Source organism: Polistes canadensis, unplaced genomic scaffold (genome assembly GCF_001313835.1).
Source record: "Polistes canadensis isolate GaletaPanama2010 unplaced genomic scaffold, ASM131383v1 scaffold_157, whole genome shotgun sequence".
NCBI lineage: Eukaryota > Metazoa > Arthropoda > Insecta > Hymenoptera > Vespidae > Polistes > Polistes canadensis.
In genome coordinates, this window is record NW_014569704.1 from 200,146 (window position 1) to 219,289 (window position 19,144).

A 19,144-nucleotide genomic window follows, 5' to 3' on the forward strand; every position below is an offset into this window, starting at 1 on the left:
ACAGGAGATGTTAAGATATATATAATATGTTAGAAAATCTTTCGTCATATTGAATAATCCATGCTTAATATATAATTCAATATAATAAATAATTTATAGATTTCAAGTATGAAGAATACATCTAAATAATCTATATTCTATATATAACATTCATTTATTGACCTTACAAAATATTAGATACAATATTTCATATTCTTATTCAAAGTTTTTATATTTGCTTGTCGTTTTATACGAAAGGCAAGCGAACAAACAAATAGGAAACGAAGAAGAAAGAAAAAGTAAAAAGGAAGAGAACACAGAAATATTATAAAAAGACTTCTTATCGATTGTCGTTTATTAACAAAAAAAAATAATAAAAAGAAAAAAATAACTGGTCACAACGAACTATAATGAAAATATAATGTATGGGTGACATCAACAAAAATAGATATTCTATTATAATTGTAGTTGATAAGAATGCCGAATACGTTTCGAAACAGCTTTCACGTTACATTTTTACTTGACATACTTAGTTTCGGCTTTTATATATGATGACCAAAAATCATGGATTTGTACGATTTTAAGAAAATCTTATTTTAATTACAATACTTTCTAGTTTATTTTTAATGCCATATTTTTTGTCTTATTCGATCAAATGGAATAAAAAAAGTAATCCATAAATTATTCAAACTGCAAGATTTCTAATCGTCGTGCCTATTACATAAACATGATTTAAATCGTTTCGAATACAAGTTAATGACGATTGCTCAAGAGAGAAGACAAATTTTTTAAATTAAAAATAACCTGCGTATAAATATTTCTAAAAAAATAGTATATCGAAAGATGTTACATTAAAATATAATTAAAACAATAAAAAGAGTATGATTTTTTATTTATTTTTTAAACATAAATCTCTTGAGTTTATAGTTTAAAGAAGTTTTGTTGTAAGATTAAATTGGTATACAATAAAAAAAGATAATAATCATAAAAATTACGAACTTCAATTATTTTAACTGAACATTATTTTTAATTATATTAAAAATTGATTCTTTTTTGTTGTTGTACGTATATCTAATCTCCATGACGTACAATATATTTAAACTTTAGACCCCCGAGAGATATGTACATAGCTTTCAAAGAAAAAAATTAAATAATAAATCATATTTTGAAAATTGATTTATAAAAGGTATTGTAAATATAATTCAATATGTGTAAAGACTTTTGTTCGACACTGAATATACTTATACGAGTTTACATAAAGAAGAAGGTCATAGGTGTTGAGTAAAAAATTAAATCGCTCAAGAAAAGTTGTAAAACCAGAATAAGAATGTAATTTTTTGTTGATAAAAAAAAATCAAAGAAAAAATACGACTTTGAACTGAAAAAAAATTAATTAAAAAGAAAAATGTTAAAAAGTAAAATAAAATCAAGAATAAGAGAATGAAGAAAAAATGTAGTTCGTTGTCGAGAAAAGAATATACAAAAGAATACAATATTAAATTGAAAAAAAAACAATTAAGAAAAAGATTGTAAAAATTGTAGAAAAAATAAAAATAAGAACACAAGATACTAATAATAAAAAAGAAAAGTATAATAGAGAACAGTATTCTATAGAACGATAAAGAAAAACAATTTCATTTGCTGACGAAAGACAAAATTGGAATTGAAATAGAAAACAAAATTATCATAAAAATTCTAGAAATAATAATAATAATTGTAATAATAAGTGAATTTGATAGGGTTCGCCCCACTTCCTACGTCAGAACGGTATAGCCGCGTGGCCTTCGTAAAACGAAGATAACCGAGAGGAATCGTATGAAGGAACGCATTCCCTAGTGAAATTTTGTAGAGGAACGAAAAAGAAAAACGTTGATTATTGGGAGTAAGAAATACTATTGGCTCACATATGTCAAGGAAGGTATCATCTTTTATAACGGTACGTAAAGTCGTGCCAACAACCGTGAATTTTCATTTATAGTCAAAGTTTCACTTCTAACCTAAATTCTTCCTCCCAGGTAACCAGGCAATTAGCCAGCAACTAGTCAGTCAGTCAGTCAGTCAGATCAAACAACCAACCAACGAACAAACAAGTAAAACGTGAAGTCAAATCTACAGATAGTGTGTTAACAAAGTTTATTGTTATTATTATTATTAAAGATTTGTTATAATTTTCATCGAGGAATCTTATAATTTTCGAGAAACGTAATATAGTAAGTTATTATAACAAAGAAATTAATATCGTTGAAAAACCGGCGAGTGAATTGAAAAAGAAAGTGTCCTCTTTTTTAAATGTTACATAAAAGCTGAAGGAATATAAGTTAATTGAATATACCACTGTTAAGATTTCTATTTGTCATCAAGGATTTGTATATGTACATTTATATGTGATATATATATCATTAAAAAATATAATACCAAATTTCATACAAGATAGAAGATTGTCTCTCCAACATACATATAAATATATATTTATATATTATTCTTGGAAGAATTGAAGATGTGGCCCAATGATGTTGGTATTAGAGCCATTGAAGTTTATTTCCCAGCTCAATATGTCGATCAAACAGAATTGGAAGTTTACGATGGTGTATCAACAGGAAAATACACCATAGGACTGGGACAATCTAAAATGGGATTTTGTAATGACAGAGAAGATATTAATTCTTTATGTTTAACCGTCGTCCATAGATTATTGGACAGATATGGAATTAAACCACAAGAAATTGGTAGATTGGAAGTCGGAACTGAAACAATAATAGATAAAAGCAAATCAGTTAAGTCTGTTCTTATGCAATTATTTGAACCGTTTGGTTGTACGGATATCGAAGGTGTAGACTGTACTAATGCTTGTTACGGTGGTACAGCAGTTTTATTCAATGCTGTTTCTTGGGTAGAAAGCAGTGCTTGGGATGGAAGATTAGCATTGGTTGTCGCAGCTGACAGTGCCGTTTATTCACCAGGTAGTGCAAGACCTACTGGTGGAGCTGGAGCAATTGCTATGATCATTGGTCCGGATGCTCCGATTGTATTTGATCGTGGATTACGCGCATCATATATGCAACATGCATATGATTTTTATAAGCCTGATTTACGTTCAGAGTATCCATACGTTGATGGAAAATTATCTATTCAATGTTACCTCCATGCTTTGGATAGTTGTTATCAATTGTATAGTAAAAAAGTTAAAGGAAAAAAGCCAAATGAAAATGTTACTTTGAACAACTTCGATGCTCTGTTATTTCATTCTCCGTATTGTAAACTTGTACAAAAATCATTTGCCAGGCTAGCGTTTGTTGATTTTTTAAATACATCTAAAGCAGAAGTTTCTGAAAAGTACAAAGAGTTAGAACAATTTCATGACGTTGAGTTAGAGAATACTTATTTTGATAAGGATATCGAAAAAGCGTTTGTAAATTTAAGCAAATCAAATTTTGCGGATAAAACCGAACCTAGTTTATTTCTAGCTAATCAAGTTGGTAATATGTATACGGCATCCGTTTATTCCGGATTAGTATCTTTACTTATATCTAAACCAATAAACGAATTAGCTGGCAATAAAGTAGCCATATTTTCATATGGTTCAGGTTTATGCTCCAGTATGTATTCGTTGACAATAACGAAAGATATCCAAAATGAATCTAAATTAATGAAAATTATTTCATTGTTAGATTACGTTAAATCACAATTAGAAGGAAGACAAAAAATAGCGCCGGAAGACTTTACTAGCATATTAGAATTAAGAGAAAAAAATTATCACAGCACATCCTACGAAGCTATAAGTAATATCAGTCATATGTTTCCTGGTACTTACTATCTCGTTAAAATAGACGACAAATATCGAAGAACTTATAAAAAAATACCAAATAGTAAATAATTTTCTTTAAACAATCTATTATAGTTTAATTTGTTAATTTAATTAATTGGTTAATTAAATATACTTGAAGCTTATCCTATGAGATATATTGTAGCACAATGGATGTCTGTATATATATATTCAAGAAATATTTTCTATCTAGAATTTGTACCGATTTTTTTTAATATTATATCGCATATAATTTTAATAGATAATTTTTATAAAAAAAAAAATGCATTTTGCTAATATGTATAATGTAAATAGAAAGGAAACTATTATTACTAGTTATTGTATCAAATGTTGTGAGATATTATTTTAGATTATCAATTATTTTTTCCGATGACAGATCTTAATTTACTGAAAATAAATTTGTAAAAATACACGTATTACATTTTTAATAATTTATATTATATATATCATCAATTTTGAAATAATAAATTCCGAACAACAATATAGAAAACACTAAAAAATAATTATTCCGAAATTGCTGAAAAATTGTTGATCATGCGAAAATAAACCTAACGGTAATTCGAGGTTTTCTTTTTTTTTTCCTTTGTAAAAGTGCCTTACAAAAAAAAGATAGCGAACTCAAATCATAATTTGCTATACTTTAGAAGTATCTTATATCAAAATATATACTTGTTGCTACAATAATCCATAAAAAAGACAGTGTTTATAAACGTGAATTTAGTTTGTATTATTTTTTTTTTATATAGAATAGAAATATTCAGTTCTTTTTATATATAAATTTACCAATAAAGTGTTTCTACCTCTTAATTTATTGTTAATGAATTACAATAAGATTTTGCAACAAATATTACAAATGAAATAAAACATTTATATATATATAGAACACCTTAACATGACATTTTTTTTATAAATAATTTATTCGAATTACTGATAATGTATTTCAATAACGAACATGTACATATTATTGATTGTAGATAAAAGAATATATCAGCTTCATTTAAAGAAAGAAAAGAATGTATTTTTATGAGACAAAATTCTGTACCACTAATCAATAAATATTATACAGAAAAATATATTTTATTATTGTGAAATCTTATACATAAAATTTGATTTAAAAAATTTTCTTTTGTAATAAAAATATTGCGTATTTCACACCTTCATAAATTGCATTTTATTTTGTTCTTTTTTTTTTTACAGCATTCGCTAATTAAATATTATATATAGAGAGCATATAATTGTTTATTTATTATTATTGCTATAGGTATAAAAATATTTAATTATATTATTACTATGATATTATATTATATTATTGGCTCTATACTTCATATAACAATAATTTCATTTCTACAAAAAATACACAAAAATAACAAAAAATATATATATATATATCAACATGATAAATTAAAATGAATATAATAAAATTATTTTGTGCGCCATTTTATTATTAACAAGTTCACTGTCGTACGACGGAGAAGAGATTCCAATTACAGCTAAAAATTAATTGTTCGCGTTGATTTTACTGTCACAAATTTGTGATGCTGAACTTTTAATAGAAATTGGTGTGTTACAGATATGTATGCGAATGTTTTAATATTTAATGATCAATATATTGATTAATGATAAACATTTTAATAAGAAATGTTTATGTATATAAAAAGTTTTTATACGTATATATATTATAGGTTGAATTTCTTAAGATTCGAATCAAATTAAAAATAAATTAGTTCTTTGCACATATGTGTATGTAAAGTCGAACACTTCGAACTACCAAAATGTAATAAATAAACATGTAAATTTTGTTGAGCTCATTCGAAAAATTTAAGATAAAACATTATCCACAATATTCATAATCTTGCATATATAATTTGCTTTATAATTACTCTATTATCCGTTTCTTTTTATTTTTTAAGGAACTCTATATTATGCAATACCTAATACTTCCCCGTAATTTTTTCTAGTTTCTTAAATCATTTTCATTAGTGAACACAAGCTTTTACGCGTGATAGATAAATAGTCTGTTAATATGTATATATACACAATATTTGATAAGGCACTGAATAATATACAAGACTTGTTCAGGTAACTACAGTATTAAGTATTAATAATATTTTTCGAATTTGTGTAATAACTATAGATGTATCAAATATTATATTTACAAATGAATTATTATTTTGTCAAGGTCATTGTTCAAATTTCTAATTTCATATCTCCCTGAATTTTAAATAAAATAATTAAGTATAAAATCCGTTTAGAGTATCAGCTTTAACCGTTCAGAGAATTGTCTTTTTTATAATCAAATGTTACCGTGTAGCATAATTATCTTATTTTTATTTTCGTTGGACATTTAGGATTATTTTTATGTATCTCAGTCTATATACTATCAAAAATGGGTACTTTTTAAAATATTTTATATGAACAACTAGGGCAAGAAGATAATTCTTTTCCTACTCCGAGTTTAATAATATCCTCATTATCGCTTATTTGACAATTATCATATCGTCTCTGAAAAAAATGAATAAACAATATCAAAGAAGATAAACAATATATAAAAATATCACGATTGTATCATAGTTAGCATTATTATTTAAACCAATAATTAAATTTTCAATTACCTTCAGTTCGGATGCTAAACAGAAGAAGACAGCATCTATGTTTGTATTTTCTTTGGCAGACGTTTCTATAACTTGTAAAACTTCTGGAAGATACTCGCACAACGCTTCAGCTTCACTTTTTTCAACTTCCCGCAAATCTCCTAAATCGCATTTGTTACCTTTAACAACGATATTCATAAGATACTATCAACAGTGCTATCCATTGCATTGTTCTCATAAATATTTTTAGAGTATTACCGATTAAAAGGAGTAACACATGAGAAGATGTATACCTTCTTATTTCTTCCACCCACCGTTGCAAACTTAGAAATGTAGAGCGTTTAGTGACATCATAAACTAAAAAAGATATTCCTTTAGAAACATCTAATAATAGTAGTAGCACGTATATATACTAAATACATATTAACAACGATCTATAATACTAACCAATAATTACACCATCAGCAGATCTATAATAACTTTGGGTAATAGTACGAAATCTCTCCTGTCCTGCGGTATCCCATATTTGTAACTGTAAACAATAGATCGTAATTGATGTATCAATCCTTTAAAATAAAATAATACTTATAATACATTATAGAAAAATATACATTTTGTATGTATGTGCAAAATATTCATTCAGAGAACAAACCAGTCAAGATTAGTAATATATTTTTAGTGTATAATATAATGACAAGTATGTTACTTATATACCTTAACTTTTTTACCATCTATCAAGACAGTTTTTATCGAAAAGTCAACACCAATAGTATTTCCATGTCTTTCAATGAAAGTACCAGATCTAAACCTTTGGACGACACATGTTTTCCCAGTTCCACAATCACCGATAAGAACGATTTTAAATAAATAATCAAAATTCTCTTCGTTCATGGTCATGAGATTGTCAGGATCACGAGTAGACATTGTTTCTTTCTTTTGTTTTTCTTTGTGTTTTTTTTTTTAAATAGCAACAATCAAATAACAATAACAAATATTACGAATGATGATTTAAAAAAAGTGTTTAATTATGCAACTAAATTGTGCCAAGTCCGTGGCTTTGTCACTTTAAACGTGTTCATAATTTTTACTTAAAAAGGCAGCTGCTGTAACGAAACACTGACTAGTTTGTATAAATGTGAGAACTGTATTTGCCTTTTACCACACTACTGCCATCTATTAGGAAAAAATAGATTAAATGTGTAAACATGTATATTCTGTTTTATCAACTATTATCGCGACTGTATATAATCTCTTTTATAAATTGCATCTTAAATTTCAAACAATTTTCGACTACTCCTTCTGGTATCTCTGTAAATATATAAAAATTATTAAAAAACATTATAAAGTAATTACTAAGTTTACTCTTAGTTGTTTTTTGGACGGGTTTAATTAAGATGAACACTATATTTATCCGTTGAACGTTTCGTCTCTATTTGAGACTTCCTCAGCAACTTGATAGTTATGTTCATAAGTCAATATAACATCATTTTTATTACAGTCATAAGTTTTCACTATCTTATATATAGAGTCAATTTTTAAAAACGTTATTCTACCTTAACTTTTCATCTTATATCTATAAAAATATGATAAACATTACACGGAAAGTAATATCCATTGCTCGGGTCTAACCACGAAGATTTAGGATTGTTGATATAGGATTGTATAATCAATATGTACACTTAAATAGAAATTAAAATATATATTATATTTTGTTAATAATAATTACGTAAAATGTTAACAGTTCGGGAATAAATAAATTCGATCACAAATGTGTACATTATACGAACAATACTAAACATCGGTCAATTAAGATTTGGTCCCTAATATTTTACACACATTTCTTCAATAAGAAACGTAATACACAATATATTTATACATGCATACATTATTTGACATCACAGAAACATTAATTTTTCAAAAATTCATTAAGAAGTTATATCGATTGATTAATTGATTGTATATTTATATTTCTTTTTTTTTTTTAACTTACGAAATTCACATCTGTCAGTATTATATACGTGCACAAAACATCATAAAGTATGACGGAAGCATTTATAATTTATAGATGCTATACAATAGAAATAAAAATGCAATAATAGGCTGACAAAAGCGTCGATGTGAGAAAAAAATAGAAATACTGATAAGAAAAAATATATTGTCTTTTCTTTGATATATTAAAAGTGCGATTACTATATATAGTATATACAAAAATTCATGTAATATTAATCACGATTGATAATCTTTAAATAAGATTTTTGAGTGAACGAAATCGATGATATTTTAGAGAAAAAAAAAGGAATTTTTTTAAAGTTAATTATTTAAGTGACTTCCCAAACGGTTGAACTGTCACTGTATCTGTGTATCCTTGAACCAACTTCAACATGAGCATCTAGACCATCGCTCAATTTACTGAAACGTCTTGCCCAACTACCTCGACCACCAGCAGCAGCACCACCAACACCAGGTCTGCCTATACTTCCAGTTTCTCTTAATACTGAAAGTATGTCTTCTTCGTCCTCTTTACCTTTCAATCCTTTTTCATATTTAGCTTCTTGAGCTAACAATCGTTCTCGTTGAAGTTGAGTTGCTAAGGCACGTGGTACAGCTGGTATAACGTAACTCATGATCCCAGTTAATGCAAAAACCTAAATCATACGAAAGTGATTACAATTATTAATCAACACAATGTAAATATTATTTCAACGTTTTGTTAAACTTACAACATGTTCAAAAACAACTACGAAAGCTAATCGAGCTGCAAAGACATGCCAATATTGTGGACTCAATCCATAAGGATCTGATTCGTGATCAGGTCCATTTCTGTATCCCCTATATTGGCATGTTTCTGGATGGTTATCATCGGCATCACTCTTCATGTCGTCACGATAATCAGAAGTATTAAATTCAGAGAGAGAGCTGTCGATGTAACCGACCAAATCGTCCGTTGGAGAATAAACAAATGCGTAGACACTTCGTGGAATGAAGTCTGAGGTATAAGCGATTACAAATGCCTGCAATTGGAATGGTTTAATATTAAAATTATAAAATTAACGGTGCATTATTATATAACTCTACTTCCAAAATAATATATTTTGTATATTTAATTAATGAAATAAAATTACTTACGTTTGATACTACGGCAACGTAAGTAACACCACGAAGAATACCGTGCCAAGCACCGATATCTGCCACTCTTTCTGCGAGAGGTCTTCGTGCTTCTTTCACCATCTTGTAAGCATCCAATCTTATTTCGGCGATATTATTTAATAAAGCGAATAATGGTGCTAATGGAAAAGCTGCTACGAAGAGAGTTACGAAACCATACTGAAGAACTACAATTTAGATAATAATATTAATAATTGTTCATTGATTTATTTATTGTACATACGTGTGTGATGAATAACAAAATATACATACTCATTTCTAAGTACTCATCGAAAAGAGCTAGTCTTCCAGGATCCTGCAATTGATAATCTCTTTCCCAAGAAGTATATTGTCTGTCATGATCTTTCGTAGCAGCAACGTGAGATCTTTTGCGCCACCAATTCCAAAATTTCGGTGATAGAATCTCAACGAAATTATTAAAACACTGTTTGCCAATCATTATGATAGCTAATTGAATGCACACTTCAGAGAGACAACCAGCTGGATCACATACATCAGTTTTTATACGAACGAATTCAGATGATCTGGCATTTTGATCACCGGGATGTACATAAAATCTTCCCTGATTAACAATAAAAAAAAATTTTTAAAAAATAAAAGAGGAAATGGTATGACTAAATTATAAATTATATATTATACTATAAATTATAAGATGTACCTTGAAGAATGCGATGTAGATTAACGAAGAATAAAAATTAACGAATTCAAAGAGGAATATCTTGAAAGTGAAACTAGATTCGTATTCGGTTTGAGTTCTCGGATTTTCCATGTTAACCATCCACATAGCCAATCTATGATATATACGGGTGAGTATCATAATTATCACTAAATTGATCAAGGCTGCTGTCATCGAAGTAAATATCTTAGCATGTTTTTGTAAAAAAGTTCCACCACCGCCGTAAAATACAGAAACGAGAGATATTCGATATATTATTGTACCTAGGACTGCACCAAGAACAACACATATCTAAATAACATAAATATCTGCAGTTACATTAGATGAAAAATAAAAAAGAAGAAAAGAATTTGTTGCTCATTAATTTTACCATAAAAAATACGAGAGAACCGGTCGCACAAAATCGCATGGTTTTCGACCATGCTGGTAAATATGGTTCGCGCTCTCTGGTAACTGGATTAATGCGAAATGTTTTCACCGATGATTCGAATTCGGGCCTAGGTTCCTCATCTTCTTCCGCGTTTTGAAGATCCCATTCCCAAACTATTACGGCTTGACGTCTTTTCCATAATTCTAAGAATGTCGTTGCTATATCAAAATAATTTCATTATAAATATCACTTCATATTTCATTTTTATATAATAATAGACAAAAAATATTTTACCCCAAAAGGACATAAAAATGGCGAAGAAAACAGTCGCAGGATTATCGAATAAATAAGTTAGTTTAGAAAATAAACAAGAGTTACCAAGTTTTTGATATCTACAAGCTTTATCGCACAACGGACACAACGTGATATTTCCTATAAAAAAATAAAGAAAAATGAATTATAACAAATTTTGTGTATGCGCGTGTGAGATTTGGTTTGTCATTTATAATTACGAATCTACCAGCTATTTTATCATCACATATTTCTTTGCTAGGAATATTATCAGCTCCTTCCATACTTCCTAGACCGTATATGAAACATAAAAGACCAACCACAGCTGGTGCAACCAAACATTCCGTGTAAAAACCGAGCCAAGCGAAATACAACGCTACTTTTTCACCAAAGTATCGTCTTATCAACCACAATGGTTGTTTTTTAAACCTAAAAAAAAAAGAAATTAAAAATTATTGTTCTTAAAAAAGATTACATTTATTATTAGTTGCGTTTAAAACTTTTATTACCATTGCATAGGACTAGCCCATATCAAATAAAGTAAATGTCGATCTAAAATTTCTCCATTATCCCCTGGCTTATCGTATGGGCCTTCGTGCAAGGGATAACAATCAAGATAAGTACCGTCTGCTAAAAGTCTACGAATCCCAGCTTTCTCATGCGTTTCGTCGTACCTTGCACGCAATAATATTTGCATCACTATTAATGATCTTTGGGCTGGGGTATACGCGGTACCTCGATCTTTTACAACGAATCTGATAATTGTAACAAAGTATTTTGTTTACTAGAAATCAATCAAAAGATTATTAAGTGTTGATATAATTAATTACCTTTCCTCGCGATCACCAGAATCAACGCTGTCGTAAAAACTGGGTTCTTCGGGATAATGATTGGTATCCCAATGATGAAGTTTTTGTATCCAACTGGTCAACTTTAACCATTTCTCCCAAAATTTAGGCCTTCCTTTTGTACCATCTGTACCCTGTTAACATTTAATATCTATAAGTAATATTACAAAGAAATATTTTGTCGAAAAATAAAATCTCGGTTCTACTAACCCAAGCTTTAACAGAGATAGTGATAAATCTTTTGGTGGGTAACTTCAAATTCATAACTTCGGCATATTGTACTTTTATTTTCCATGGTATATGAAGTTTAAGAAAGAACGTTTTCCTATCGAATGAATTTTCTTTCGGTTCTAATTCGAGTTGCAAGCCCTCAGTTAAAAGATTTTGTTGAAACACCCGCCTTTGTTCTCTTCTTTTTGTTTCCAATTCTGTCAGGACACCCTCGTTTTCTTCTCGATAAACGAGCACCATATCGATTCGTCTTCGACCATCGCTAAAAAACAATTAAAATTATGGATGTTGATTTACTTTCTTTAAGAATATATCATTCAGCCATTTATTTGATTGGATCATCAAAATAATAATTAAATTGACAATCGATTTATTTTTAGCTTAAACTCTCTTTCTCTTTTTCTTTCATTCTACAATGTATTTTTATTCTCGGTATATTCTATTATCACATGCTATAAATAGAAAGGGATAGTTCTTCAATTAATTATTCAGTTCAACCTTTCGTACGCTTTGCTTTACGGAAAAAAGGTACTCCAGTAATTATCTAATAACTTTAAGCTAAAAATAAGTGAAATAGATGAAAGGGCTCTTTTAATGCTTTCTATATTCCTTCCTATACTTTTTAAATTTGCGTGCAGAAACACGGAGATGATAGTTCTGAGATAACAATTATTATTATTATTATTATTATTATTATTATTATTATTATTATTATTATTATTATTATTATTATTAAACACCAAGCAAAAAATAGAAAGATGAATTTGATTCTGATTTCAAATAAAATGCAGAAATCGTTTCTTACCGAAAATATAACGTGTCGGAATCGATTTCATTTTCAGCCAATGAACCCTTTTGCGATAAAGTTTCCTTCGCTGTTTCATCAAAATCCGAAGGTAATGGCGTGTTCGGTAACGATGGACTACTTTCCGGTGATCCTGGGGCCGTAAGTTTTGGGCCTTTAATTCAATTAAATAATATTAAATTATGCACCACAATTATAAACATATTTAAATAACATATTTAATAAAGATAAAAAAAAATAATATAAAAATTATGTATACTATTCGTAAAAAAGAAAACTTATGGATGTACAGATAAGTATATATACTATTGGTCAAAAGATTTGCAATCATTTGATTAATGAAAAAAAGAAAAAATAGAAAAAAGGGAAAAGAAAAAGAAGAAGAAGAAGAAGTAAAAATAAATCCTTTCAGTCTTTTCCATTTGTTATCCCTATAGTGAAGTTATACTAAACGTAATTACATTAACAACCGTAAGATCTTATCGATAAAATCCTTCAATGCATTTCATGCCATCACTGGAACGTCCTGTGATATACATTTGCACAACCTGTTGAATGTAAATAAAGTAACTCTGACAGTACTGCTGCTTTAGTAAAAGTAGTAGTAGTATAGTAATAATAATAGTAATAGTAATAATGATAGTAATAATCTTTTAAAAAATATGTTTAAATCTGTGAATTTTGTTACATTTATTTTTTCTTTTCTTTTTTTTTTTTTTTTTTTTTGGGTATTCAATCCATTGAAAAATTTGTTCACAACGTACCAATATCAGATTAAAATTTATCAATGTGAAAGACGGATATAAAGGGAAAGAAAATAAGAAAAAAGGAAGACATGTGCAACTGTCGATCAGTTTTACTAGTTTTATGACCATGTCGAGGTCTAACATTGCATTATTAACTGCAATGATTCGTGACATACTGACATTCGCATACATATTGATCGGTATATAACCAACCTATGTAGCTTTTATACTAACCGAAGACAGGTGTATTCCTAAATCATATATCTACGTATCTATATGTATTTATATACGTTAATATAAATGTAATATATATGTTATCGGCAACGTATGAAAAGCTGGCATTCTATAGAATACTTAGGCATAGTATATAATGCCCAGCGTTTTTAAGCAATGTATGAAATTTGAGAATTGTTACATACTTTCCCTAAGCAGAAAATTGAAATTTGATTTGATAAAATAGCATGACTAACAGAACATTAGTTTTCAGAGTAAAGGAAGAGATAAGAATGGACATGTATTGTTATAGAAAAAAAAACAAACATTAAAAACGTATTAAATTTCAATTTTATACTTTAACTATTTGCTTCTTTTAATTCATGTATGACCTCATTATTTCCTAAAATCTCACTAATTTAATGTATAATAAAATTCTTTTTATATGCATTTTTTTCTCTTTTATTTAGAATTTCTTATATTTTTTTCAGTAAGAAAAATGTGTGATTATTTAATAATAATCTCGAATAGATGTTATGATCTATATATGTAATGTATGTTCTTTTTACATAACTCTCAATGTTTATATAACACATTCTTTGAAATTATCCACGAACGTTTATTGTTATGTAAGTGTCATTCAATTTGATTTTTAATGGAAAAATAAAATCGTTATTTGTGTATAATATCGAAGGATGACAATTCGTTCGAAAGATTTAATAGTCATGTATTGTCATAATCGATCGATTTTATCTAAAGAAACAGAATTATGTTTTTGTTATTATTATTGTAGGATGTACTACGTGGGTGTGTGCGCGGGTGTGTCTAGGTATGGGTAGTTATCTATAATTGAATATTTTTCATGTCCTCTCCTTGACAAAAAAATATCATTAATTTCGTAAAAGGAGAAAGGATGTGACAAAACGGCACGTTACTTTCATATTTATGATACGATTAACATCCCGAGTAGTACGAGTAAGTGATTATGGATACGTGATTTTCATACTAATCGAGAATAGAGATATGTTAACGTATGTATACTTCAATTTATTTTTAAATCATTTATTAATTTTGTGTGATTTAAATTTTAGGTCAATTTTGATTATTAATTTTTATCGCGTATCGATTCGATTAATGAAGAATAATCGATGTTATTGAAAGTGATTTTTAATTCGAAAGAATTGCTATTTATTTGTAAAATAATTATCTTGCTTTTTGATAAATTCAAATGACAAAACAATCTTACCAAAAAGAAATTCATTAGCATACTTTTGATAGAATATTTTATTCTTATTCATGAAAAAAGTATTTTTTTTTTTATTTAAAAAAACATTATAATAATAATTTGAGAAACTTTTTTAAAAAGAATAATCAACGAGACATTTAACACGTTAATATCATCATTTTTTAAAAGATAAACAAAAAATACAAATTTTGTGTCATAATTTGGAAACATTTAATATTTTAATAAATTATTCACACATCACACACACACACACACACGTTATATATAAAAAAAAAAAAATAATAATATTAAAGAAGATAAAAACGTACCAAACGCATCACGTGCCGTCAAATTGGTCCCAGAAGGTAAAAAGTTAGTCTTGGCGGATCCCTTTTTAGAAATTTTCGGCGATCCAGGTTTCGATGGATTCTCCGTGGCGATAGAAGGATATTGCTGAATACCGTTCTTATCTGGCTCGTAAAGGATTTCCCTACTCGAACGGTGCCAAGTTGTTGTTGGTGTCTTGACCTTACTCGAAGATGTACTCGAAACGATGCTTCGTGATTTGTTACTTTTACCTGGTGTAGATCTCGTTGACGTATGCGATGATGCATCAGCAGACCCAATCGATTTTGTAGCTTCGCTCAAATGCGATTCACCAATGCTCAACTCGGAAAGGTCTTGTGGAGCGTCACCTACGGTGCTTGATCTTCTACTGTGAGCATTCTGTAATTCACGGTTAGGTGCTTTACGATCGAGTTGATACTATTGGTATCCAGCTCAACTTCCTATTTCATTCGCGTTCTTTGCATCGTCGTGATAAGTACAATAACAATAACTAAATTCGATACGTCTAACAGATCATCGACGATTAATCAACGTTAAAGAAAGATTTTCTTTTAATAAATATAAATATTGGCTCTCTCGATTATTTAGATATTTACTTAAATAGAAAAAAAAAATCTCTGCGCGCACATGCAATAATTCAATATGCGACAAAAGAATTATGTTTACACGCTTTTCTGTGACAATTTGATTATATGAACATTAGAGAAGCACTATAAGCAAATTATAACACTAAAGATATAGTATTACAAATAAAATATTTTCCAAAAACAATAAAAGAAGCAAAAATTGAAGATACCTATTTTAAAATTACTGAATCCTTTTCTGTAAAACGTGTTAACTTGTTTGTCGATGGCGTAAAAAATTAAATCAAATAGATTGTTTAAATAAAATCCAAATGAAAATAAAAATCAATGAAATGTTAAGTAGTTAATTATGACAAAAAATACCTGAGTTTCGTCTTCGAGAGTTAGCGTGCTATCACCCATTTTAATCGAAAGATCAGGAAGACTATCTATTAGTTGACGACAATACCACAATGGCCAAGGATTTAAATTCTTGTTGATTTATAGTAATTGATAGTCATCCTAACAACAGAGTTCTATATGATCGATTATTGGAATAAGAATTTGGCTGGTGTATATAATTTAACTTATGTTTATGGAAGAAAGCAAGTCCTTTAACATCAGTTGCTTCACATCTTCTTTTAAACGTCGATGAAATTATTTCAGTATATCTTCTTTCATTATATTCTATTAATTATCCATCTTTTTACTTCAAATGTTCATACATCATCCGATGATACATGCTAAGAAAAACCAATCGGAGAACCGGAGAATAAAAACTTGATTGATATCAATGATTTGATTTAGGTTTCTTTATGGAATCAAATCCTTAAACAACAGCTTCTTCAAATCTTCTTCAAAACATCGGTTCAATTCATTACGTTTTTCTTTTCATTTTATTTTATCACTTTTATTACGAATGTTCGTATAATTATTCGATAATCGCGCGATCGATATAAATTTATATTAATAAAGAAAGTAAAAGTTAAGAAACAAAAAATGTAGAATAAAAAAAATAGAAGAATCGATCATAGAAGTGATCACTTAGGACTGTGGTCGACCTCGTTGCCTGGACTATTCTTCAATTATGAATGGAAGAAGACCGACTCGGTCTATAGTTATCGCTGACCCCGCCTCGACCAGGATGATCACGTAGCCTTGGCCGAACTCATAGGACAAAGAAACTTCGGTAACATTCCGTAGTTAGACACCATCATTTCTTCTACTTATAAATGTGTGACTGTGTAACCTCTAATTCGAATAATTCGTCGCACATTAGGGCCATTTATTTATTCCTTCTTTTCCCCTTTTTTTTCCTTTTCTTTTTCTTTTTATTTTCTCGTAATATACTACTCGATCCAAGATTAAACGATCACAAGCCCATTTTCTATTACTTTGACTTTATCCTATTGTCACGATTTATGTTATTATATTACTACTCTTTTACCATTACACACCCTATATTTGCATTTTCATAAGACATATGCACTGAATAAGTTTTTTAATCAGAGTCACTTCAAAACGATCTATTATAACTTTACTGATTTTCATTTTTCTTAAAAAGATACTTCATCGTTCTAACTAATTCCTGTTTTTTAAAAATATCACTGTTATTTCCTTACACTACGAAAATGTCACGTATTAACTTAACCACTTCATACGAAAGAAACTTCTTTTCCATTTATTTGTAACATATTATTATTTATTCTTCCTATTTCTCTTTTTAAATATCTTGAATTGTTAATGTCATTATATTTAAAAACAAAAATATATTAATAATTCATTCTATACGAACTAAAATTTTCTCTTTTTATTCCTTTACAAATAATTATTATTATTATTATTATTCATTCTTCCTTATTTTTTCTCCCATTTAAATACCCCAAATTATGTACGTGATTATTTACAAACAAATAAAATAATCAAGTTAATAGATCCAAGAAGAAAAAAAAAACATAATTGAATAAAATAGCTAACAAGTTCAAGGATACGTTTATTGAGTATTTTACATTTATCTATCCATTTATCTATCCATTTGTCTATCCACCGTTCGATATCGTAAGAATTCTCATGGTTCTCTTTCGTACGAAAAGAAAAAAAAAGAAAAACAAGAAATTGTTTTGCTGGCAAATCGACAATACAACACGAAACGTTGTTTCCACGTATGTATTATCCTGTAACACAGGGCAGAGGATATATAAGAAGAATGTCACGTCGCTCGTTTCCGCGGCGATACTGTGACATATACCAACCCCCTCGTGGCTAGAGAATACATGCTTATATGTTATGCTACACATGGTCACGCGTATATACCTGACATTGTCATCGCACTATATATTACGTTTTTATATGTCAGAAGAACGTGGATGTCATTTAAACGTATTCTCTTAACGTGTATGTATAGATCACATATATGTATATATACATGTGTATGTATACATGTGTGTGTATGAGTACTTAAGCGTTTCATCCCCTCATATACACATATATACATAAAACGTTTACATGAATACCCAAGGAACATCGTTTTTCGAATTACTATGGTTACAAGATGAACACAACACGTATTACACGTAGATATCGTAGCAAACTTGAAATACCAAAACGTGGAAGATATATTCGTATGCAGGTATATATATATATGAATATGTGCAATGGTGTATATGTTCACCAGCTGTCATCGCTCGCATCGTTTGTACTTATGAACAACAATCTTTCACTCAAAACTTTTTAAATACCTTTCATAGGGTAATAAATGTAACGAAATTAAATATGAGACGGATGAAAATAATTCTTTTCTTTTTTTTCTTTTTCTTTTATCTATAGATATTATATGTATATATATATATATATATATATATATATATATATATCATAGTTTTGTATACGTCAGTATAAATAGATAAAATAATAAATTAGTTTTTATATGATTTACTCTAACGAATACGAGTGGTCTATTTAAAGAAGTTACTTTTTTTTATTATGTAACTTTTATTTTAAAAGAGTTGAGCTATATAAACGATTATCATTGATCTTCATTACCGTAGATACGCGATTGAAAGAGTATGTTACCGACATTTGATCGATTTCATATTTATTTAGTTTATATTAAATCTTGTATATAATATTGTGTAACTATTGTAACAATATCAATATTAACGCTTTATGGGCCTTAAAAATATAAAAATACAAAAAAGGAATAAAACATAAGAATGTCAGTTATCGGTAACAGACGCGGTCCAGATGGAAAATTTAAAACCGATCCGTAAT

At 28.5% G+C, this 19,144-nt stretch overlaps 3 protein-coding genes across 5 annotated transcripts; 1 reads left to right on the forward strand and 2 right to left on the reverse strand.

Annotated features, from left to right (window-relative positions):
* Positions 1-1,640: 1,640 nt before the first annotated feature.
* Positions 1,641-4,210, forward strand: LOC106788949 (hydroxymethylglutaryl-CoA synthase 1). 3 transcript variants are annotated; one of them, XM_014752698.1, is made up of 3 exons: positions 1,641-1,915; positions 1,995-2,297; positions 2,469-4,210. In XM_014752698.1, the coding sequence occupies exon 3, from the start codon at positions 2,477-2,479 to the stop codon at positions 3,851-3,853; it is 1,377 nt and encodes a 458-aa protein (XP_014608184.1). In that variant the 5' UTR covers positions 1,641-1,915; positions 1,995-2,297; positions 2,469-2,476; the 3' UTR covers positions 3,854-4,210. The 3 variants fall into 3 exon arrangements, with proteins under 3 accessions (XP_014608184.1, XP_014608183.1, XP_014608185.1); XM_014752697.1 differs by having other exon boundaries at positions 1,995-4,210; XM_014752699.1 differs by having other exon boundaries at positions 1,641-1,897; positions 1,995-4,210.
* Positions 4,211-5,467: 1,257 nt separating this feature from the next.
* On the reverse strand, positions 5,468-7,530 carry LOC106788920 (ras-related protein Rab-43). The gene is made up of 5 exons (XM_014752636.1): positions 7,108-7,530; positions 6,841-6,925; positions 6,652-6,750; positions 6,415-6,572; positions 5,468-6,304 (listed from the first exon to the last, which is right to left on the reverse strand). Exons 1-5 carry the CDS (start codon positions 7,315-7,317, stop codon positions 6,200-6,202), a joined length of 657 nt encoding a protein of 218 aa, XP_014608122.1. The 5' UTR covers positions 7,318-7,530; the 3' UTR covers positions 5,468-6,199.
* A 614-nt stretch (positions 7,531-8,144) lies between these two features.
* LOC106788950 (anoctamin-4) lies at positions 8,145-16,430 on the reverse strand. The gene is made up of 14 exons (XM_014752700.1): positions 16,259-16,430; positions 15,293-15,689; positions 12,780-12,933; positions 11,954-12,236; positions 11,726-11,877; positions 11,405-11,650; positions 11,125-11,324; positions 10,899-11,036; positions 10,605-10,822; positions 10,217-10,525; positions 9,811-10,120; positions 9,520-9,725; positions 9,114-9,404; positions 8,145-9,038 (listed from the first exon to the last, which is right to left on the reverse strand). The coding sequence occupies exons 1-14, from the start codon at positions 16,295-16,297 to the stop codon at positions 8,712-8,714; spliced, it is 3,270 nt and encodes a 1,089-aa protein (XP_014608186.1). The 5' UTR covers positions 16,298-16,430; the 3' UTR covers positions 8,145-8,711.
* Between the last annotated feature and the right edge of the window lie 2,714 nt (positions 16,431-19,144).